Here is a 23,877-nt window from a genome sequence, read left to right as displayed (position 1 = left end):
CCTAACCACTCCCCTGCCAGCCTGATTGATGTCTAACTGCTCCCCTGTCAGCCTGTTTGCCCCCAACTTCCCTCCTCGGCCAGCCTGGTCAACCCTAACTGCCTTCCCCTGGAGGCTTGATCGCCCCCAATTGAGCTCCCTTGCAGGCCTGGTCCCTCCCAAATACCCTCCCCTGCTGGCCATCTTGTGTCCACATGGGGGCAGGATCTTTGACCACATGGGGGCAGCTATCTTGATCTTGTATGTTGGAGTGATGGTCAATCTGCATATTACTCTTTTATTAGATAGGCTAGAGGCCTGGTGCACAGGTGGGGGCCAACTGGTTTGCCCTGAAGGGTGTCCTGGATTAGGGTTCCCTTGGGGCATGGGGCAGCCTGGGCGAGGGGCCTGTGGTGGTTTGCAGGCTGGCCATGCCCTCCAGTGACCCAAGCGGAGACCCTGGTATCTGGGATATATTTATCTTCTACAATTGAAACTTTGTAGCCTGGAGCGGAGCCAAGCCTTCAGCTAGCTCCGTGGCGGCAGTCATTTCTGTTGGGGTTTATTCACCTTCTATAATTGAAACTTTGTAGCCTGGAGTGGAGGCCTAGTCTGGCCAAGGCAGGTGGAAAGCTTGGCTTCCTCCGTCGCTGGGGACAACCCTAGCCTGCTCTCTGCAGCTCCGTGGCTACTGCCATTTTTGTAAGGATTTATCTTCTATAATTGAAACTTTGTAGCCTTAAGCGGAAGCCTGGGCCGGCCAGGGAGTGTGGTAAGTTTGGCTTCCTCCATTGCCGGGGAAACCCAAGCCTCCCTCCTGCTCTCTCCATGGCTGCAGCCATCTTGGTTGGGTTAATTTGCATAATCACTCGATTGGCGGGTGGGCTTGGCTTGTTAGTGTAGCGGAATGATGGTTAATTTGCATATTACTATTTTATTAGATAGGATACCCCAGAGGCCTGGTGTATAAAATTCGTGCACGGGGGGTGTGTCCCTCAGCCCAGCCTGCACCCTCTCCAATCTGGGACATCCCTCTCAAAATCCAGGACTGCTGGCTCCAACTGCGCGCCTGCCTGCCTTACTAATTTCCCCTAACCGCTTCTGCCTGCCAGCCTGATCACCCCCTAACCACTCCTCTGCCAGCCTGATTGCCCCTACTGCCCTCCCCTGCAGGCCTGGTCACCCCTAACTGCCCTCTCGTGCAGGCTTGATTGCCCACAACTGCCCTCCCTTGCAGGTCTGGTCCCTCCCAACTTCCCTCCCCTGATGGCCATCTTGTGTCCACATGGGGCTGGCCATCTTTGACCACATGGGGCAGCCATCTTGTGTGTTGGAGTGATGGTGTTTTATTAGATAGGATAGAGGCCTGGTGCATGGGTGGGGGCGAGATGGTTTGCCCTGAAGGGTGTCCCAGATCAGGGTGAGGGTTCCCTTAGGGCGTGGGGTAGCCTGGACGAGGGACCTGTGGTGGTTTGCAGGGTGGTCAGGCCACTGGCGATCCAAGCGGAGGCCCTGGTATCTGGGATTTATTTATTTTCTATAATTGAAACTGTAGCCTTGAGTGGAGGCCAGGGCCGTCCAGAGCGGGCGAGAAGCTTGGCTTTCTCCATCGCCGGGGGCAACCCAAGCCTCCTGCTCACTCAAGCTCCGTGGCCGCTGCCATCTTGATTGGGTTAATTTGCATACTCACTCTGATTGGCTGGTGGGTGTAGCGGAGTGATGGTCAATTTGCATGTTACTCTTTTATTAGTGTAGATACACAAATATACTATATATACAAACATCAAAGTATTATGCTGTGTATCTGAAACTAAATATGCTATGTGTTAATTATACAAAAACGTAAAAAAAAATAAATTAAGATTTAAAGAATTAAAAAATCCCAAACAAGAACAAAACAACAACTTAAAGGTCCCAGAATGCCCATTACTGTTGAGGGAGCAAGTAATAAAGTCAAGAACCTACACGGGCACTGGTTTGACTACCTTTGCCCACTGTGGCCGTTTCTTCTAGTGTTTTAATCCCTACCTGTATTTTTCCTCCCATCTGTTCTCTGGTCCCTTTTCCAGACGCTCCCTCACACTCAGCATTGCCCTGTCAATTGAAAACACCTCTGCTTAGTTGGGTACCTCTTTTCCTCACATTTCTCATGCCTCTTTCTCTTTCATCATGTGTTATAATTCAGCAGTTCCCACTAGATAAATTCCCAACAATATTATTTTATAGAAACTGTAGCATATACATCTGAAAAAAACAATTCTACTGTGTTCCAACACTCTGTTTTAAAATTTCTGTGCTGATTTTCAACAGTACACTACCCTAAAGTAAAGCAAATGCTAATGAAAACATCACTAAAGGACAGGACTCACTTCCTGAAGATACTTTGGTAGTGCTCTAAACTTTAGACATTTAATAGTTTAAACTTTACATAGCCCGATAAATTTAATAAAATTAAAAAATTATTAACTTTAATATTTTAAAAACAAGTACAATTAATGGACAAAACCAAAACTGAATAGTTTAAAAAGGGGTCATTTGCAAATGGGGTGAGGGTTGTGCTTAAAGGGATTTTTTAAAAAGTATATTTTATTGATTTTTTACAGAGAGGAAGGGATAGGGATAGAGAGTTAGAAACATCGATGAGAGAAAAACATCGATCAGCTGCCTCCTGCATACCCCCTACTGGGGAAGGTGCCCGCAACCAAGGCACGTGCCCTTGACTGGAATCGAACCTGGGACCCTTCAATCTGCAGGCCAATGCTCTATCCACTTAGCCAAACCGGTTAGGGCCGTGGTTGGCAAACTGCGGCTCGCGAGCCACATGCGGCTCTTTGGCCCCTTGAGTGTGGCTCTTCCACTAAATACCACGGCCTAGGCGAGTCTATTTTGAAGAAGTGGTGTTAGCAGAAGTTAAAGTTTAAAAAATTTGGCTCTCAAAAGAAATTTCAATCGTTGTACTGTTGATATTTGGCTCTGTTGAGTAATGAGTTTGCCGACCACTGGGTTAGGGCAAAGGGATTTTAATGAGAAGCTAATTACAAGCACCACTTAGCAATCCGCTGAAGAATTATAAATAGAATCTCTGGTTAAGTGGTGCCCAGGACTCTCCTTCTGAGCTCCCTATTCCCAAGGGCAGGTTATCGGACTCCCTGGCAAACCTTGCCAACTTTAGTAGCACACTTGAGACTAGACCACAACAAGGAGTCCCTAGCAACAGCAATGTCCAGAGTTTCCTGACAAAAATACCCTTGTAGAACTAACCCTAGAGTTCAGCAAGTTTCCCATTACTGATATTTTCTCCAGAAGTCAAAATTAAAAAGACTTTTTAAGGCAATAAGATTGGACTCCTGGGTGACCAATATAGGTCATAAAGCCAGCCTGTAAGGCTTTAAAGGCCTGAACAGTTTCCTGCTGTTTAAACAGAAGCACAAAACTCATGCCACAATTAAGCTTTCTCCAATACATTTGGTACCATAATAGATATTCAGAATTGCTTATAATACCATGGTTACTTGTATCTAAAACTAAAGGGCAACATTCAAAAATGAAACAAAACAAAGCAACCCACTGCCAAGAAAAACTAAAAGAAATTTTAGCATTTGAAGTTAAGATTTTGCTTGCAGTAATGTAGAAGCTATTAGTCTGTAATACCAAGCAATATAAAATGTAAATGAAGACATTTGGACACAAACCAGGGCAGTGAACAGAAAATAGGAAAGAGAACTTTCAAGGAAGTGTCAAGTTAATAAAGGCAGTGGAGAGGACCCAGGAAGGCAAAATGAGCTAGAAAACCATTTGAGTACTATGGCTAAGTCAGTCATAGAATTGCTGACTCAAAGCTAGTTAAATGTTGGGCAATTTAACTCCTAGCAAGAACATATCTTTGAGCTAGGAAAATAAAACAAAGGGTGAAGGATAAATCCAAATACACTGAAGTACATAAAAGCTTATACATTTTTTTTCCCTTTCAGGGCTCAAGGTAGAATGTACTTAATGACAAGATCTCTGTAATATTCTATCATGTTGTCACACTTCAATTTTAGAGTCATGAAAACATTACTGTCAAGGCAGTAAGAAGCCCCCATAATGTAATAGGCCAGCCAAAGACAGGGTCTGAAGTAACCTACTGTCTCCTAAGGTACAAGTTTCTATAACCACTGAACTGTTTAAATAGTCCATGAAACATTATGCTAAAAGGAGAGATAAATGATTAAAAAGTAGACAGAACATGAGAAGTGGCCAACCCTTAGTCTAACTTGAGAGATAGATTAGCAGACAAAGGAGAAGAACCTTAGGGGAAAGAAATGAGTGAACTGATGGTGGTCTTGGAGATGTGGGCAGAATGAGAAGTGTGTAAGGAGACATCGCTCTTTGGACACTTGCACCGCTTCCTCCTTATTCCTATAGTCCTCCTTCCTTTTCACTATTTGATCTCCTTCGTCAAATATATCTTTATCTGGGATTGAAGTTTCTTAGGCCTCATTCTACTCCCACCTTGCCAATTTTTAAATCTCAGTAAATAAAAACATCAATTTTGTCCCTTCCTACAAGTGTGATGCTAGGTAAAGTCATTTAACTACTCTAAACCATATTACAAAATGAAAATACCGAAACATAGTTGTCTCCTGAATGCTGCTTGGAAAACCCTTTCATTAAACATAGTTGTTGTTCCAAACTCTCTCTCTTCATCAAACATTCTGTCTTAACTTGCACTTGATATTCACCTGTCTTCAGAGACAGAGAAGCATTTAACATAAACTCCTAACAATTTTCTGCCCCCTCAATAGTTTGTCTCTTTAACTTAGGATAGAAGGGAGCAGCTCTACTCCATGGTGAGACCTGTCTTGAAGGTATTTTGTCTTCTCAGAGAGTCAGCTACATCCATTTCTCTTATTCACGTCCATGCTGCATCTCTAACTAAAAAAATCCCCCAAACAGGAACCTATCATAAGCTCTTCCCAACCCTGCTTACTTTTATTTTTTTTATGATCTTTGTTTTCATCATGTCTCAAAACAAACAAATGATAATAAGAATTAATATTTTACAAACTACTCAATCTCTTGCAACTTGACTCTCATAACTACCTCTAATGAAACTTCCGCTCAGAGTTTTTTCATCTTCTCTTTCCAAACATACAGCAGGGAGTCTACTCCTTTTTGCTGCTAGAAGTATTTCTCAGTAGCTGATTTCTCACCTTCCAGTTCTCCCTTACAAAATTGTTCATCATGGTGTGACCCGAGAGGTATCTTCTCAAAACAAAGATCTAATGAGATAACAAACCTTCCTACTGCCTGACCATTGAAGATATAAGCATGATAGGGGACTCCAAAAATCTGATTGTTCCAACCTTTGCTCCCATTGTATATTACAACATATCTTACATGCCAGACACTGTTCTTTGGCCATATTACATACTATCCTGCCTCTGTGCTTTTGTTTATATTATTCCTCTACCCCCACTGTCCTTCATTAAAATATTAGCCACCTAAAAGTTGCAGGAGAAACAGTTCTGCCTGCCCCAATGCTCCCTTCTTTGCCCAGCATTGATTTTTCCAACTTTGTATTCATAAATTTCTATTACACACATATCTATTTTAATTCTCATCTACATTAAATATGGATGTGCTTATGCCAGGAAATTATTAAGACCCAAGAGTCTGACCTCATGTCTTATTTCTTAAGTCCTTCTCTTTCTAGAAATGTATCTTATGCATAAGAATATCCCAGTCCTGGCCAGTGTGGCTCGGTTGGTTGGAGCACCATCCTGTACACCAGAAGGGTGGTGGGTTTGATTCCTGGTCAGGGCGCATGCCTGGATTGTGGGTTTGATCTGATTGATGTTTCTCACATCAATGTTTCTCTCTTTCTCCCTTCCCCTCTCTAAAATATCAATAAAATATACTTTTTAAAAAATCAAGAATGCTCCATAAAAGTTTGAAATTTTAAAAAATGAGGTAAAGGTAAATGAAGCGTTCAGAATAAAAGGGAATATAAGCTGGAACAATACTCGTGAACACTTAAAATTCCTTCTCTCCACTCTCACATACACTCACTCCTGCTTGATGGACTTCACGGACAGGTGGTCAGACACCCACCTAAGTTGTAACTCTGCCTTTGTGTGCTGTGGACGTTTTCCCTAAGGCTGGAGTGAGGAAAAGATAGTTTTGGGTGTTCTCAGCTACTGCTGCTGCTGCCAGTAGAAGAGTGGCCTTTAAGGCACCCAAGATGGATTTACTAAGATGAGAACGAATAGTATCTTTAGGGCAGTCAGTAAAAAAGACCATTCAACTCCAGATACCAAACCAGTTTATTCTCTTAAAACAACAAAACCCCAGATATCAAGTGCCTCCTTTGTCAATGTTTATCATGGGCAAGAAACTCCCTTAACTGTTAAAACATTTAAAAAAGTGTTTTCTTTCAAATTAAGATGGGAAAGTCATGTTATATCATCTTTAGCTAGCAGGACTGGCTCTGAAGAGGGCATTATGCACAGCTGAGGGCAGACCGCCCCTTTGAGGCAGCAGCTCAGTGGTAGTACTGAGAAGCAGCTGTGCGGGCTTGGAACCACAGGAATAAGACAGTGTGAGGAAAAGACTTGGACTAGGAATCAGAGAGCTCGTTGAGAAAATTAGAACTTGGAGAAAACTGAAGAGGCTTGAGAGTGACTGCTACAGAGAATTTCAAAGGAGTTTTGAGAACTTAGAAGCAAGGTGATTATTCTGAAGGCGAACATAAGTTTTGGAATTTCTGTGGGATGAGCCCCACAGTGTCACTGTTATATTAGTAAGAGGTGATAAGCCAGGCCCTTACTAAAACAAAAATCAGTAATTTCATTATCAGTATTATCCAGGTTTGCTTTTAGCACCACTTAATTGAAAATCTTTTTTTTTTATTGATTTTTTTTTTTTTTTTTACAGAGAGGAAGAGAGAGGGATAGAGAGTTAGAAACATCGATGAGAGAGAAACATCGATCAGCTGCCTCTTGCACACCCCCCACTGGGGATGTGCCCGCAACCAAGGTACATGCCCTTGACCGGAATTGAACCTGGGACCCTTCAGTCCGCAGGCTGACGCTCTATCCACTGAGCCAAACCGGTTTCGGCTTAATTGAAAATCTTGAGACCTGAAGTAATTAACAAGGCAAAAGAACAGGAGAGAATAAACGCAGTGACAGTAACGGGTGGTTTATACAACTTAAACACAATGCAAACAGTGGCAGCAGATTTAATGAGATGGAAGCTTTACAAAGCTTTTCTGTTAGGAGAATGACTATGTCGCCTCAGTAAGTGCAATCCCAACTGCCAACAGAAATTACCCTAGCAGTTTCTTTAACTATGCCTATGAGCAGCTCCTTTATAGGCTTCAAGACCTTGATAGGAAGAACTCTTGAACTTTATGTACAGGTAAAAACCTACCATGGAACTCTCTTTCAAAGGCATTTTGCTAGTTTACCATGATAGTAGCAACAGAGCCAATGCCAGTTTGATGCCAAATTAGATAAAAGTTACTAACAAGAGAAGGTGAACTGGTTTTTTCTATAAACTATTTTTTTTTAAACCCTTACCAAAGATATGTTTATTGATTTGAGAGAGAGGGAAACAGAGAAACACTGATGATGTGAGAGAAACACTGATCGGTTGCTTCTTATATACGACTCAACTGGGGATCGAAACTGCAACCTAGGTATAATGCCTTGACTGGGAATCGAACCCACACTTTTTGGTATACAGGACAACGCTCCAACCAACTGAGTAACCTGGTCAGGGCTCCCTATGTATTTTGCTATCACCTTTTGTGTGCATTATATATACCCTTAGTCAATTTATTTGTTAAAGACCTAATCTTCATAAGTCGTCTAAATATCACTGTCTATAACATTAGCAAAAAATACTTCCCATCTGCTTTATCTCTCTTCTGATCTGCATTTATTTGGTTAAGAAATGTGGATTTAGTTTTCTACCAAAATTTCCCATCAGTTATCCATCACCATAAACAATGAAAGAGACCAAGAGCCTATTGATTGTTAAGTACTATGCTAGCTATCTACACTATAGGTCCTTTTGTTTTATTTGCACAAAAACTTCTGTAAAGTTATATAACTACATTTTACTAATAAGAAATTTGAAACTCAGAGATATCAAGTAATTTATCCAAAGGGATATCTAGAAGAGTGTAGCACCATAATTCAAAGTTTAAATGAAATGCTTATGACTTCCACTATTCTACAATAATCCTTTGTCCACTGCCCCACTTGTTCCATGTACCTCCTTTACACACTATCCTACATAATAAAAGCCTAATATGCTAAGTGTCCGACGGTTCTACCAGTCGAGATGACGTGCACTGACCACCAAGGGGCAGACACTTCGACTGGTAGGTTAGCTTGCTGCTGGGGTCTGGATGATTGGGAATGAGCGAGACGGGCCAGACACGCCCTGGAGCCCTCCCAGGCCCCAATCGTATACCAGTGGGGTCCCTCAGCCTGGCCTGCGCCCTCTCGCAACCTGGGAACCCTCGGGGGATGTTGGAGAGCAGGTTTTGGCCCGATCCCTGCAGGCCAGGCTGAGGGCCTCCACCAGTGCACAAACCTGTGCACCGGGCCTCCAGTACTTTAATAATCAATGATGTCTATTTGTGAGCATCATATTCTGTTTTGCTGATATATGTTTCAATTTCACATTTGAATCATAAGCATTTTTTATTATAATAATAAGTCCCTTTTGGCCAATACAATTAGTGGTAGTTTAACATAGTTGATCAAAGGAAGGAATTTTAAAAATATATGTACTGCAAGCACTTAATGTATAAATGTATTGCCATTCACCAATCAGTTGATGCAGGGCCCCATCAAGAAGGGTTTTCTATGATTCTTTCATATAACCCCCTTAAACCTTTATCTGTTCTTCCAGTTATTAATTTATGTTTTAAGTGAAATGTTATGGACACTTGCAATCCAGATATAGAAACCTTACCCTACTTTGACACTCAACTTTTTAGAAGCAACTCATCTTGAATGATTTCTTAATAGAAATTTTACAGACATTTTTATGCTCATTTTATTGGTTTCCTAATATTTAATAGCATAAATTCAATAAAAAGTGCAATGGAAAACAAAGGGTGGTAAAAATATTACAATTAACCATTGATGAACATGAAACTCAACTGCTGAATGCCAAAGTTGAACAAAGATTGTGAAGAGCTGATACATCTGTACTGCCTGGAGTAAATAATTTATGACAGCTGGTCTAGGAAATCAAGGCTCCTTGAGAATGCTTCTAATGTGCTGATTTATGTGATAACTAGAGGCCCGGTGCATGAAATTCATGCACGGGAGGGTGTGTCCCTCAGCCCAGCTTGCACCCTCTCCAATCTGGAACCCCTCAAGGGATGTCTGACTGCCCGTCTAGGCCCGATCCTACCGGGCCTAAACAGGCAGTCGGACATCCCTCTCACAATCCAGGACTGCTGGCTCCCAACTGCTCGCCTGCCTGCCTTCCTGATTGCCCCTAACCACTTCTGCCCAGCCTGATCATCCCCTAACCAATCCCCTGCCAGACTGATTGATGCCTAACTGCTCCCCTGCAGGCCTGGGTCCCCCACAACTGCCCTTCCCTGCAACTTCCCTCCTCTGCCAGCCTGGTCACCCCTAACTGCCCTCCCCTGCAGGCTTAATCACCCCCAACTGCCCTCCCTTGCAGGCCTGGTCCCTCCCAACTGCCCTCCCTTGCAGGCCATCTTGTGGCTACATGGGGGCAGCCATCTTGTGTGTTGGAGTGCTGGTCAATTTGCATATTACTCTTTTATTAGATAGGAGGATACATGGCAGGGCAGGACATACCCATGCTCCTGCCTTACAATATTTACATTCACCTGTTACTTTGAAAAAAAAAATGTTTACTATGCCAGGATTTGGCTAAGGATACAATAAATCTCAGTTTATATTGGTGAATGCTGACATGTAAAATTACTCTTTCCATTCCGAAATAAAGAGGTCTTAAAGTTTTATTTACATAAAACTTAAAAAAATATCCTATCTACTAATCATTTTGTAGTCCCCCCCCCCTACTGCTATGTATAACTGTAATTAGGTTCACAACAAAATTGGTTTTATTGCTACTGTAAGTGGATTTTGAGTGGTTTTTAAACTTAACTATGCATAAGAATTACCTCTAATAATTCTGATGGGGATTGGTAATGGTACACTGGCAGGTATCTGGTCTTTTTATAAGCATGCCAGGTGATTGTGATGCAAGAAGTCTAGTTACCCAGTATTATCAGTAAGTTCTAATTAACAGACTTTATAAGTAGATTTATATTCGTCCAGGCAAGACATTTAAAGATTTTTGTCTCTTACTCTTCTTTTTGTTATATCATACTATACAAGACGTATAAGACAGTATTACAAATTTAGGCTTAAACTGGATGGTTTACAATGTGTTATTTTTTGATGAAGAGATAGTTTTTATGTGTTGGTATTAAAGATAACATTTACATTACTGAATGAAGAGAGTGATGTTTGATTAATTTTATCAGGAACAGGGATCTAAAATATTTACATTTGAATAAACAGAGTACCACATTTCCTTCTCCATTTTTGAAATGTTTGGAGATTATCCTCCCAAAAATCTTAGGTTGAATATTGCAGTAAAAAAGCAGAAATTATAAAAGCTAATTGGTATATGACTTATAGATGATTTAATGTACCACCATTAGCCATTATCAATAAAGTCACATTCAAGGTGATATAAAGTTATAAAACTGTCACGGCATTATAGCTATTTTAAGGAAATTAAGACTATGTATTTCAGTTCCTGAAACAATTGTCAGAGTGAGTTGTAGATCACAAAAACCAAGTGTAATGATAGTATATGGAATTAGGTATATTGACAGTGAAATGCATATTCGTTTGTTTACCCATAAGATTGCAAATCTTGAGAAACTATTAGTTCCTGTTATTAGCAAAAGGCAACTTTATGGAATTTTCCCCAGAGCATCAATCTGCTTTAGGGTTAGAAATAGCATTAAATTCACAACAAATTAAGTAATATACTTGTCATTTTGTACTTTCTTGGAGATACTGCAGCAATCTATATATATAAAACCCTAATATGCAAACAGACCAAACGGTGGAACAACAGAACAACCGGTAGCTATGATGTGTGCTGACCACCAGGGGGCACACACGGAACAAGGTGGGCATCAGCAGCAGGTGAGCGGGGACGCCAGACCAAGGCGGGGCGCCGGTCGCTGTCATCAGGGGAAGCCTCTGGTGGTTACTTGTTGGAGACCGGGTGTAAGCTGACACGGTCCTTGCACCTGAAGGGGCTAGCAAAGCTTGGCCCCCTACCCACACAGTTTTCCCACACTTGTTTGGATGGTAGTTATCAGTAGAACGAGAGCAACCATTTATGGCTTACCAAGAAGTCTGTAACTATTTACTGAAATTTACTATACTAAGAATCTGCCTGATTTGCTGTACCGAGAATTTGTCCTTCTGCTCTGTCTCTCCCTTAGAGATTAAGAGGAACAAAGAATACATTCCTCTTCACAGACCTCCTATTCAGTATTTGTGTATAAAAGGCATTACACAGTTAATAAACGCACTACAGTCTCTCGATGACTCATAGTCCTCCCGATCCCGCTGTCCTGTCTTTCTTTTCTCAATTCCCACCTCCCTACCTCAGCCCGGTTCAACCTGTCAGGCAGGCCCTGAGAGTTACTGAACATTCTTTGCTCCCATGTGCCGTGGACCCGCCCAGTGCTTGCACCCGCTGCCAGCACCAGCCTCAATTGCTTGGCACCATCAGTGGGTGCAAGCAGTGGCTGCCAGCCCCGATCGACCCTCAGGGCTTCACCTCCTCCTGCTCCTGAAGGGCGATTGGAGCTAGCAGCCGCCTCTTGCACCTGCTGCCGCCGCTTGCACCCACTGCCAGTGCCTGCCCCGCTTGCACCCACAGCTGCTGCCGGCACCTGGTACCGGTCCTGATTGCTTGGTGCCGCCAGCGGATGCGAGTGGCAGCTTTTGGCCCTGGTCATCCCTGAGGGCTTCTCCACTGCCCCCTGCTGCCGCTTGCACCCGCTGCTGGCGCTGGCCCCAATTGCTCTGCGCCGTCAGTGGGTGCAAGCGGAGATGGCATTGTCAGTGCGTGGGAGTGAAGGCGGCGGGAGTGCGGAGGACGGGCTGAGACCCACCCCTGTGCCCACCACAGCCTCGCAGCCCACAGTTCCTTTTAAGGTGCATGAATTCCTGCACTGGGCCCTAGTAAATTATAAATATTTTCATATTTTATTGGCAGGTTGTCAAATTTTTTCTGTCTTCTATTAACATGTATTAGAATTATGGCAATGAAACAAGCAAAGTAAATTATTACTGACCCCCCACCATGGAAAGACATTACATTAGGTGCTGTTGGGTTGAAATGATGAGTAGGACATAGTCCCTAATCTAAAGAAGCTTAAATTCACAATGGAATTAAGTAAGGGATGAATGAACATGTTAGGGAGGACAATCCTAAGACTGGGAGCAATGGACAGCTCAAGAAAATAATGACTTTTAAGTGGAGTTTTGGGGAGACAGTATTTGAATGGGTAGGGAAGTAGAGGGGAAAAGATGTTTGCAAAAGTCACAAATTAGGATGCATACATGAAAACACAGGCTGCATGGTTTATGAAACTACAACTTGCCTTGAAGTTGGAGGAGAGGGCACACAGCTCAGATGGAGCTGGGGAAAGAGCTGGCACTGGCCATACAAAGACAAATACCTGTTAGAGCTTGCTGCTTATGGTGGGAAACAGATAACAAGCTGATGATGGGGAAAAAATGCATACATATAGAATTATGCACAGGGTGTTATGAGACACATCTGAGGGTTCAGGGAATGTTTCCTGATTGTGAAAAGCCACTCTAAGTAATGAGGTAAGGGGTGGGGATGGAGGACTTCTTGGATAAGGAGAATTAAATTATGTGGCCCACAGTCAAGGCCCATGAGTGACATGAGGTCCCATTACAATACTCCAGAGGAGAAAGGAGAAAGGAGAAAGGTCACACCACATCCAGGAGACAGTGGAATGTATTAACCTTTTGCACTCGGATGTCGAGTGTGACTCGACACGGTTAGCATCGGTAGCAGCTCGTATGTTGAATTGTATTGAATGTATCACTAATTTCAAATATAAAAAAATCCAAATAAATAAGTTTGTATGAAAAGAAACTCCAGTTTTTTATTCTACTGCCGTGCTTTGTAAAATCTGGGGTATTTAAAAATTAAATCCCGAGTAGAATAAAGGAATCAAGAAAAAAGCAAGCAAGTGCAAAGGGTTAAAAGCTCTAATGAATAATCCTTAAACAATGAAGCTTTATAACTAATCCAGAAGGGAGGAATACTCCCTTTGCATACCTTCTGGGCAATCATGTTGCAGATCTCAGGTAGGAAATCCTCGCTGAGGAGCTTGTAGAGCTGCCGTTCTCGAAGGGAGGTCCTCTCTCGAAAACTCTCAGTGACCTGTCTCCATTCTTCTTCTGTTTGGCACAGGAGCCACCAAGTGCCTTGACCTGGCCCTTGGGACCCCAAAAAGAAAGGGATGGGTTCATTAAACAAATCCTCTTTTCCTACTTACTCTCACTTTTGTTTTTACTCTGGCTCATGAACAAAACCAGGGAATCAGCAAAAAAGACCTATTCCTTTTTAATTTGAAGGTTGATAATGTATACTTTTGATTTTCCTGTTACTATCACTGTTTACAGCTAAAAGTGAATACTGACTAAAAATAATATAACTTTTGTGACCTTCATAGGGTAGATGTGAATATAGTAGAAATGCTTAAATGTATATTTTTTTCTGTGCAAATAGTTTTGATTTGACCTTTTGCAGTCTTCCCCAGTTCACAGACATTGAGATACTACTACTAAACTTATATTCTCCAAATTATGTGATTTGGATTACAAAATTGAAATCTCAATAGGAAACCAGTATACTCTCTTATGTAATAAAGCATTTTACATTAAAAAGATTGCTTGCTCTTTCAGAAGTTGCTCATTCATCTAAATGTTTGGGTAGATATTACACTGAGGCCAGGTAATAGGGCAAAAGTGAAAAGAACTACTCCTGATAAAAAGTTATCCTTCAGGAGAGACGGGCACAGAATAAAGGACAAGGAAGAGAGAACTGAAGGGCAACAAGGCTAGTTAGATGGCACTGCAACAATCTTAACTTCGGTGTATGACTCTGGAAAACGAGAATCCCCATCATAATACAAATCAATTGCCTTTACTTAATCCCTTCTAAAAACTCCAGCAGAGGTCATTACCATTTCTTGTCTGTGGCTCAGATACCATGGAATTTTTGTCCTGCTTCTCACTGAAAAAGAGATTAACAATTAAAACACAGACATGTTCAAAACTGTTATTTTCCCTATCAGGTAGATCCAACTAAATATGAGTGTGTGTGTGAGTGTGAGAGAGAGAGAGAGAGAGTGTGTGTGTGTGTGTGTGTGTGTGAGTGTGTGTGTATCAAGAGGGTAAGGTTATAAAAAATGACTACTGAAAAAATGAATACTAAGATGGAAATGTATTGGAATAGAGGAAAAAAACTGACATAGGAACCAATTGTTATGGTAACATCAATCACAGGAAAATATTAACTTTTAAAACATCAAAAAATATCAAATAGAGGAGTGTTAACAGTTAAATACCAAGAAAAAAAAGTATAAACATTCCACTGTTATCCTCCCTTTACTCAGAGCTACACTGAAGATAAGGCATACAAGGACGGGCAAAAATAGGTTTGCAGCTGTAATACAAATAAATAACTAATAAATAATAATATAAGAATTAACTTTGTTTCACGTATTAACAACTGTAAACCTCTTTTTTTTGCCTCATATAAGGTAGAGGTTAAGAATATAGGTTAAGAACAAGGCTTGCCACTAATCAATGACCTTGTAAAAGTTAATTAATGTTTCTATAAAATGGAGTTATTAATAATGCTGACCTTACAGGGATGATGGGCATTAAATAAAATACAAAAATGCTCAGCATGAGTGTTAAGGATCATAATTACTTGTGCCCTGAATCATACCAGACATATTATTCCACAGAACTTTCTGTGAGAATGAAAATGTGCTATATTGTTGCTGTCAATCTGGTAGCCATGAACCACATGTGGCCATTGAGCACTTGAAATGTGCTGTGGCTGATGTGACTGAGGAACTGAATTTAAAATTTTACTTCATATAAAAATATTTAAATACAGAGCTATCAAGAATAAAATCACCATTAGAGGCACAAGTCTATGTATGCTTGATAAAAGATTCTAAACAGTAAAAAACTCAATATAATGGACTAATTTGGGTGAAGACTGTTCATTAAAGCCAAAAGTCCGTTATATAATAAAGTAGGTTTTCTGAATGTGTATGTTAAAAATTGACAAATTAGTTTACCTGTTTTAACTAATGTAGACACATCTGTATAATTAAAATTAACTATGTATGAAAAGTTTAATTTCACAGTTTTCTATATGTATTATTGTAATTTTAAATTTATAAGGAAGCAATCCAGTAAATGCTGTATTCACCAGTCTCTGCAAGTAAACAAATGCACAGGGCTGGGGAATGGCTTAGCGCATGTGGGAACATCTATGGTACAAGTGGAAACTGCTGCAGAAAGTCACACCAAGTGACAAGAGAACCAATTACCCGCGAGATGTGGTGTGACCACGTGCTATTCATTTGCTGAACATTGTTTATAAGAAGTGACTCTTGGATTTAAATGTAGATTATAGTTGTAGATATGTAATATTTATGTTGGCAAAATTACTAAAGTGTTTTTTTTTTTTCCTTCAAAATATGGCCTATTCGTGAAAATCTGTTAAAAATAACAGTGAAACACTGGCTCAGTGATTAAGTCTCGACCTGTGAAACAGGAGTCACAGTCCAATTCCAAGCCAGGGCACATGCCCAGATTTCGGGTTGTATTCCCAGTGAAGGGCATGTAGGACACAGCCAATTGATGATTCTCTCTCATTGAAGTTTCTATCTCTTTCTCCCCCTCTCCCTGCTTCTCTGTGAAATCAATTAAAAAAGCACACACAAAAAAACCTAGTGAATTAACAACAAAAATAACCTGTAGCAAGTCTTGGTTAAAAGCATTTTAAAATTAACAAGGTGTTAATTTTCACATATGACATACAGATTGGAAATTTTGTCCATTAAATCTGAAGTCCATTAAATTGAGGTGCACAAAATTGAGGGCTTACTGTATTCTTAACACTAAGGTACTTTAATTTCACTTATACTGAAATGGAGATAGATATGAAGCAGCTTTTTGAATACTTAAGGAGATATAGATTGCTAACAAAATCCAGAAACAGATGTTGTGTGTACAGAACATAATTATAGGACATTTCTCAGAAACACTGTAGAAGGAAAGCTGCAATCTGTGGTCTAATTTCTGGAAAGTTAAGCAGAATACTGATTCTTAAATGTAAAATCAAATCAAATTCTGATAGGTTTATTCATAATCTGATTCCTAAAAATACTTTTTAGTGGTTAATAAATAACACAGTAAAAAATCTGGCTTACTTCAAGCATTTAGATTATTCAGTAGTGCTAAAATTAGAGGGAAGGAGCAGATTGACCTGTCATTGGTTTTTAAGAATACGACCTAACTCCCACAGGTGTATAATAACAGATATGATCCTTAAGTATATTTACATAATGTAGGTCAGATTCTGAAAACCCTTCACTAAGATTCACATGCTGCAATTTCCTAAAAGATAATGACATATAAATAAAAATTCCCAAATGTAACAGAATCTCTTTTTCTTTGCTAAAATTAAATATAAAATACTTTAACCTTTTGCACTCGGATGTCGAGTGTGACTCGACACGGTTAGCATTAGAATAAAGGAATCGAGAAAAAAGCAAGAGAATGCAAAGGGCTAAAACATGTTTAATAACTTGCCTTTTCTTTATTTTAGGAAATTGAATTCTAAACCAAACAAAGCATGTTTGCTACTAAAATCTCCCTAATGGTAAAGAACTAACCCCTAAACTTAGCCTATTTAATAAAAAGGTAATATGCAAATTAACCATCACTCTGCCACAAGATGGTGGCGCCCAGCCCCCTCAGCCTCGCTGGAGACGGGGCCTGCCCGCAGCTCCCCCGGCCGAGCACAGGCCGGAGAGGAGAAGGCGGCCGGGCCCGCGGAAGCGGCGCAGCTCCCTCCCGGCTCCCATGGAAGACACATGACTCCGGGAGGCGCGCTGTGGTTCCCGCCGGGCCCACGGAAGCGGCGAGCAGCCTACTGCATGCGATAGGCTACCAGTATAAGATATAAGTCTATTAAAATGCTGATTATTAATCAACATAATCACAGAATTAACTTGCTCCATGTTCCTATAAAAATGTGTGACCCAACAAATTTTTTAGAAGTTAATACATACTGAGTGAGCATGGTTTTTAATCTGTTACACTGTCACTTTGTCTATTTCATTAATCATCTTATTAGTATGTCCACTGTCCAATAAAACAATAGGCTCAGAGAGAGAATAGGTAACTTGCTAGAGGTCATGAAGCTAGGGCTTCCTGATTTTCTAGTACACACTTGTAATTTCATGAGGATTCTGATCCAGGTCTTCATAATCTAGGTCCCATGTCCTTCCCATGGCATGAGGAACAAGTGAAAATAGGTTCCTTTCAGCAAGAGGATCTATAACCATCAAGGACTAACAAGATTGTCTTACCTCACTATAATCTCCTCCTGTAGTTTCTTCCGTTTGGGGGGTCTTCCTCTTCTTTTTCCTGTTTTCCCAAGAATGCCTAAGCCATTTTTTTGTCCTTCACTTTCCCTAAGAAACAGCATATTAAATAGAAATGTTTTGTCATAGTACTGATGTATTAAAAGTACAGCTTTCCTAGCCATGAGGCTACTGAAATGGATTAAATATAGCTATCACTGGGAAAGGGTAACATTCTATCTTCTATTATTAGAATGTTGAACCAAGGAAAACTGACATTTTACAATATTAAAATCCGAGTAAGACCTAACACTTTCCTAATAGTGAGCAATGCTCCCAGCAATAAGAAAACCTACATAAAACAAGATGGTAGCATCATTACAGGATGCTATGTAAAGGATTCTTCCTCATTTAAGAGCAGTTAGTAAGGCTATGGTTCAGACACTGAGTACAATGGAGGAAAACAATGGCAGTGAAATGACTGTACTGCTAAGAAGCTGCTGTATAGAATAGTCTCTGATAAGGGAAGTGGTGCTCCTCAGAAACCTCACAGCAAAATAGTACCTTTAACCACTTGCTATTACTGGCTACAGTTTACTTCCTCTTTTATTTCTGTATGAAACAACTCCCTTTCCATCTCTTTGCAGGTGTGCTGTCATAATTAGGTCCTTCATAAGGAAAAAAAAATAGTGCTGCTGATGCATTTAGTTTTAACGACATTTCTGTACAGTAACTACCACAGTTCTGATCTTAAACAATGTACCTGCTCAAAGAGAGTTCTCTGTTGGATTTTCCTTGTATTGGGTCCTCCTTGTACATTCGAGTTCCATAGAAATACCAATATAGTGCCCCAGAATTATCTTCACCTAATGGCTCCACGCGGAGACTGTCTGCATCTAGGCCCTAGTTTCAAGAACAGGAAAAAGAGATTTGGGGACATGGGGAACAAAAGAGGAGAAAACTAAAATGAGGATTCCAAATTTATACTCAGATATACCTTATTATTTAAAAATGCCCAAGTACCTAAATAATATTCAATCAGGGCATATGAAAGAGATATAAAATGCTTGCCATCCCCATCATTGCTCCCATTTCACCTAGAAAAAAGAAATCAAAAGGAATTTGATGAACATCCTATCCTATCCTATCTAATAAAAGAGTAATATGCAAATTGACCATCACTCCAACATACAAGATGGCTGCACCCATGTGGTCAAAGATGGCTGCCCCCATGTAGACACAAGATGGCCGCCACAAGATGGCCAGCAGGGGAGGGCAGTTGGGAGGGACCAGGCCTACAAGGGAGGGCAGTTGGGGGCGATCAAGCCAGCAGGAGAGGGCAGTTAGGGGCAATCAAGCTGGCAGGGGAACAGTTAGGGATTAATCAGGCTGTCAGGGGAGTGGTTAGAGGGTGATCAGGCTGGCAGGCAGAAGTGGTTAGGGGCAATCAGGAAGTCAGGCAGGCGAGCATTTGGGAGCCAGCAGTCCTGGATTGTGAGAGGGCAGTCGGACCTCCCTCGAGGGGTCCCAGATTGTAGAGGGTGCAGGCTGGGCTGAGGGACACCCCCCGTGCATAAATTTTGTGCACCGGGCCTCTAGTTCTATATAATAAAAGCATAATAATACGCAAATCGACCAAATGACCGAACAGTAGAATGATCATCCGGGTCCATGTTATGACACTCACTGGCGCCAGGCCAGCCAAGGTCGGTGCTATGCAATTGGTCGGGGGCCCGGCCATTGCCCCATGATCACCCTGCAGAGGTTAGGCCCAGACCACCAATGGGTGGGCTGCAGCAGGTGGGCAGGGTCTAGGGTGCCGGCGGCCAGAGGAGAGCCCAGGTCCCGGGTGCCGGTGGCCAGAGGGAAGCCCAGGTCCCAGGTGCCAGCGGCTGGAGGGAAGCCTGGGTCCCGGCAGCTGGGGGAAGGAAGGCCCACTCTTGCACGAATTTTGTGCATCGGGCCTCTAGCATTGGCTTGACTTGTTTTATGTGTGCATCCATAAAAGAAAAGACAATTACAACAGAGCAGAATCTGCTATATGAAAACTGTCTCACATGATCCTCTATTGTAGATCTATCATAAGCTACAGTATCCACTTTACCCCAGGGTCTGACCAGTATTGGCCTTCTCATTGCTATTAAAGTCCTTGAGTTTTCAGTAAAGACTGTGCTAAATTGCACAATGATTTTTATATCATGTACATGAGTAGGGCTGAACTGAGAAGTCATTAATATATTTGATCATTTCTAACTGAACAGGATTAGAAGTTGACCTTCCTATGAATGAAAAGCAATAGCCTACACCTTCCCACTCTGAGACAGACTTCTAAATAGATAACAACAGAATAAGGGGGAGCGAAGAACTATACCTTCCTTCGCTAGCACTTTTTTAATAATGTGTATAAACATGAAGGGACAAACTTCACTTGCATAAACGGGTTAAAGTCTTTGACTTTCAATAAATAGTTTAATTACGTTAAATCAAATTTCAGACTTTAGGAAACATGTTGGTGTTTTTTTTTCTCTAGAGCAGCAATTTTCAACTGGTGTTGCAAGAATTTTAAAACAAGAAATACCTGACTATTTAGTCAGGGGCACTGACCTCTTTCCCCTTAGGTCATTAAAAAAAAAAAAATGACAACAGCTAACAATACCCATTCTATGTGAATTTATCAAAATTATACCTATTTTTGGTCAGATCAGACAAAAATATATTTTTCGGTGTACAGCAAAATTTTAGTGTGCCATGAGATGAAAAGATTGAAAATTGCTGATCTAGGGCAAGGGCTTGCCAGTTAAGCACCTTTAGAAGATCGAAGACATCATCTGCATCTAGCCGGTAATCACAGAGGCGGTGTAGGATCTCCACACGCGTACGAAGAGGCAGGTCTTGGAAACTGGCTTCTCTCAGTGGGTTGGGCTTCCCTTCCTCCAGCTCCCAGCGGTAGTTTATGATGTCCTCTAGGTAGCTGTGGAATGTCTGAGGCCTAGCCAGATACAAAAATACATTAATATAAAATATAGAGAGTGAGTGGGGCAGGGGAGAGAGAGCTGGTGGTTCCAGAGCTGAGAAATCTTAAATGGAAAGCAGAAAATGAAGAGGCAGTAACAGGAAGGGTCTGAAAGTCCCTCTCTGAAGCCTCATGTTATTATACTATCTATCTGGACTTTATATTGTCAAATTTCAAAGAAAATAAGTATGTTAAGAGTTTCTCACAGAGTAGGTTGTTTTATTTTAAACCACTAAGAGCACATTCTGGTAAAATAGGTAAAAGTTTACTAATCAATGGTATGGATTGTGAAACTGAGGCCAACAGTCTTACCTTTGCTTGTACAGATAAAGAGACTACAGAGTTTGGATGCCACTTCAAAATTAGATCCACGACTTAGATGGCAAACAAAAAAGAAACTCAATGTCTGCCTAGCCTAATGAATTATATTTCAGGTTAAAATGCAAATATGAAAAAAACTTCTCTAGAATACAAGTATCCACTCCAATGTGCAACTATAATTTTATATTTTGTTATACATAAATTTTAGGACATATTATAAAATACTATATTCTAAATTCTGAAAATGGCTTAGAAATACAATAGGAAACATTTAAGGCAGCTTGATAGCAATCTAAAATTTTTCAGTTAGAGTTTGATTGGCAATTTTCTGTATTTTGATAAGTACCTAATAAAGTATTTAATTGTCACATGGTTAGCCTTCAATGCTTGATTTAAAAATTTTTTTCTCACTAAGCAAAGATGTATTACAAGAATTATATGTCAGCCCTAGCCAGTGTGGCCCAATTGGTTGAGTGTCATACCAAGTACCAAAAGGTCATCGGTTCGATTCCTGGTCAGGGCGCATGCCTGGGTTGTGGGCTCAATCCTCAGTAGGGAGTTTGCAGGAGGCAGCCAATCAATGTTTCCCTCTCTCTCTCTCTCTAAAATAATTAAAAACATAGAGGCATACTACCATGTTGACTTGTAATCTATGGTAGTTATATTAGTAGAAAAAAATGAGAGGAAATATTCATTGGCAAAAAGCAAAGGAGCTTAGGAAAATAAATTAAACATTTTCCTTTTTCAAAGAGAGAAGAAACGATTTCTTTACAATAAACACCTTAACCGGGGAAAATGTGTATGCGTTAGTTTATCACAATACAGTGTAATCCCTCTAAATATCAAGGTTCTCAGAATCTGATTCAATTGCAGCATTCACATTCATAGCATGGGCACTGGCATATGCATAACTGCTTGAACCTTAGTGGTTTAGACTGGCTTTCTCTCTCCAGTGCCTGTGAAGCTGATGATGCCCCTTCAAGAGGCAGGAGCTGGACAAAGTGCAGTTCAAACTGGTGGTAAAAAGCTGATAGTGTGGCAATGATGAATTTGAAAATAAAATGGAGTATTTTTTTGGTAGTGAGGAGTATGAAGAAGACAATTATCTCTTTGGTAATAAATTCATTTATCTACCACATACTTTCTAGAATTTCTAATGCACACCAAGCACCTCAAACAATAGGCATGTTTTTCCTAGACTAAAATAAAATATGGAATCTATGACATTGAGATCATTTCACCAGCATGATAGCTTCATTGGAGGATGTGGCAGGAGACAGGCTGGGCCAGGCCAGGGAGAACTTCCATATTCCAGTGTGAGGCAATGGAAGCACAAACATACTAACCCAACAAACACTATAAATGTTCAGTGTTGTTCTTTGTGCCTACAATCTGCCTGAAAGCCTCTACCTGTCCCAAAGAATTGCATGTTTGATATTCCTTTCCAATAGCACCTTTATCCTACTCAGTTTCAATTGTATCACTTTTGCTAACAGTTTTCTTGGCATCTCCATACCACCTTACCACGAGGTACTTGACAGTTTATAATTTAAGAAAATTCATTTTCCTTGTACACACACTTGATCTTAGCCAAAAAGCCAAGAAGCGATCATTCTCCTTGTATATAAATATACCTTCTTATATAAATCTACTAGTGTCCTGGTGCACAGATTTGTACACATCGAAAGGAAATTAATTAGAAGAAATACTTTAATATCGCTATTCACCCTTTATCTATAATAGAAGTTTCAACCAAATTCACAATCGACAATGACAGATGGAAACACATGCGTGCGACTAGCGCCAGCGATAGCTTTGTATGTATCATGCATGTGCGAGTCAACTTAAGCCTTTTATAGATATAGAATAAACTTGCTTAATTAGACCTGCTTTCTGATTTAGCTAAACTTTTTCAGCCCAGTGAAGTACCCCAACTTCTCTTTCAGGTAATTGTCAGCAACACAGCAGTAAATATCAACACGAAGCAGGTTGTTATTGTAGATCATGCAGGGAGAACAAAGGGTAAAATATTTAACTGCAGCAGTGTTTGACTATATTCTGCGCAGTGAGAAAACCTGAAGTCATTTTCAAGGTCCAACATTTCTTACTTCTTTTCAGCCAGGTCAAGTTTCTAAATTTTCTAAATCTCTGTTTTCCAGATAATGAAAAGAAAATAGGATTCTGCCGAAACCGGTTTGGCTCAGTGGATAGAGCGTCGGCCTGCGGACTCAAGGGTCCCGGGTTTGGTTCCGGTCAAGGGCATGTACCTTGGTTGCGGGCACATCCCCAGTGGGGGGTGTGCAAGAGGCAGCTGATCGATGTTTCTAACTCTCTATCCCTCTCTCTTCCTCTCTGTAAAAAATCAATAAAATATATATTTAAAAAAAAAAAAAAGAAAATAGGATTCTACCGAGTCTCCTATCTACCTACTGCAGGACTTCTGTGAGGATCAAATGAGATGAGGCACTGGAAAACGCTTCACAGACATTTGGTTAAAGTGTGAAATGTTTGCACCTGGCTATAAAGCAAGTCGGGTTCCTGGGCTGAAGAAACTCCAAGGCTAGTCACTAGGGAGAGGAAGCTGGGCATTGCTATGTGATGTCATTACCCAGCGCCCACAGGCTGGAGGCCGCATTTTGCACCATGGGGTCTTGGCAGCATTAGCTTCAATTTGGTGGGGTGTAGCTCCGGGGTGGCGGCAGGGTCTGTGTCCCACTTGGGGGAAACAGAGTGTTGGTTTGTCAGCACCAGGACTGTGTTGCCATTTATTTTTAAATGGCCAGTGTGCATCATGGCAACTCCTGTGTTGAGCGTCTGCCCCCTTGTG

At 41.0% G+C, this 23,877-nt stretch overlaps 1 protein-coding gene across 6 annotated transcripts in view; it reads right to left on the bottom strand.

Annotated features, from left to right (window-relative positions):
- CECR2 (CECR2 histone acetyl-lysine reader) overlaps positions 1-23,877 on the bottom strand; it is a 189,210-nt gene that overhangs the window by 43,572 nt on the left and 121,761 nt on the right. For 4 of the 6 annotated variants that reach the window (XM_079774003.1, XM_079774006.1, XM_079774004.1 and 1 more), the window contains exons 3-8: positions 20,522-20,705; positions 18,480-18,619; positions 17,723-17,827; positions 14,288-14,337; positions 13,378-13,538; positions 2,008-2,073 (exon numbers count right to left, since the gene is read on the bottom strand). In XM_079774003.1, coding sequence (XP_079630129.1) covers positions 2,008-2,073; positions 13,378-13,538; positions 14,288-14,337; positions 17,723-17,827; positions 18,480-18,619; positions 20,522-20,705 — 706 coding nt within the window. The remainder of the gene's footprint in view (positions 1-2,007; positions 2,074-13,377; positions 13,539-14,287; positions 14,338-17,722; positions 17,828-18,479; positions 18,620-20,521; positions 20,706-23,877) is intronic. The other 2 variants (XM_079774005.1, XM_079774007.1) reach the window with 1 other exon arrangement.

The sequence above is a fragment of the Cnephaeus nilssonii genome (assembly GCF_951640355.1).
Source record: "Cnephaeus nilssonii genome assembly, chromosome: 6".
In the NCBI taxonomy this organism is placed as follows: domain Eukaryota; kingdom Metazoa; phylum Chordata; class Mammalia; order Chiroptera; family Vespertilionidae; genus Cnephaeus; species Cnephaeus nilssonii.
The sequence above is the reverse complement of the archived record's forward strand: the minus strand, read 5'-3'. Positions and strand labels throughout refer to the sequence as shown.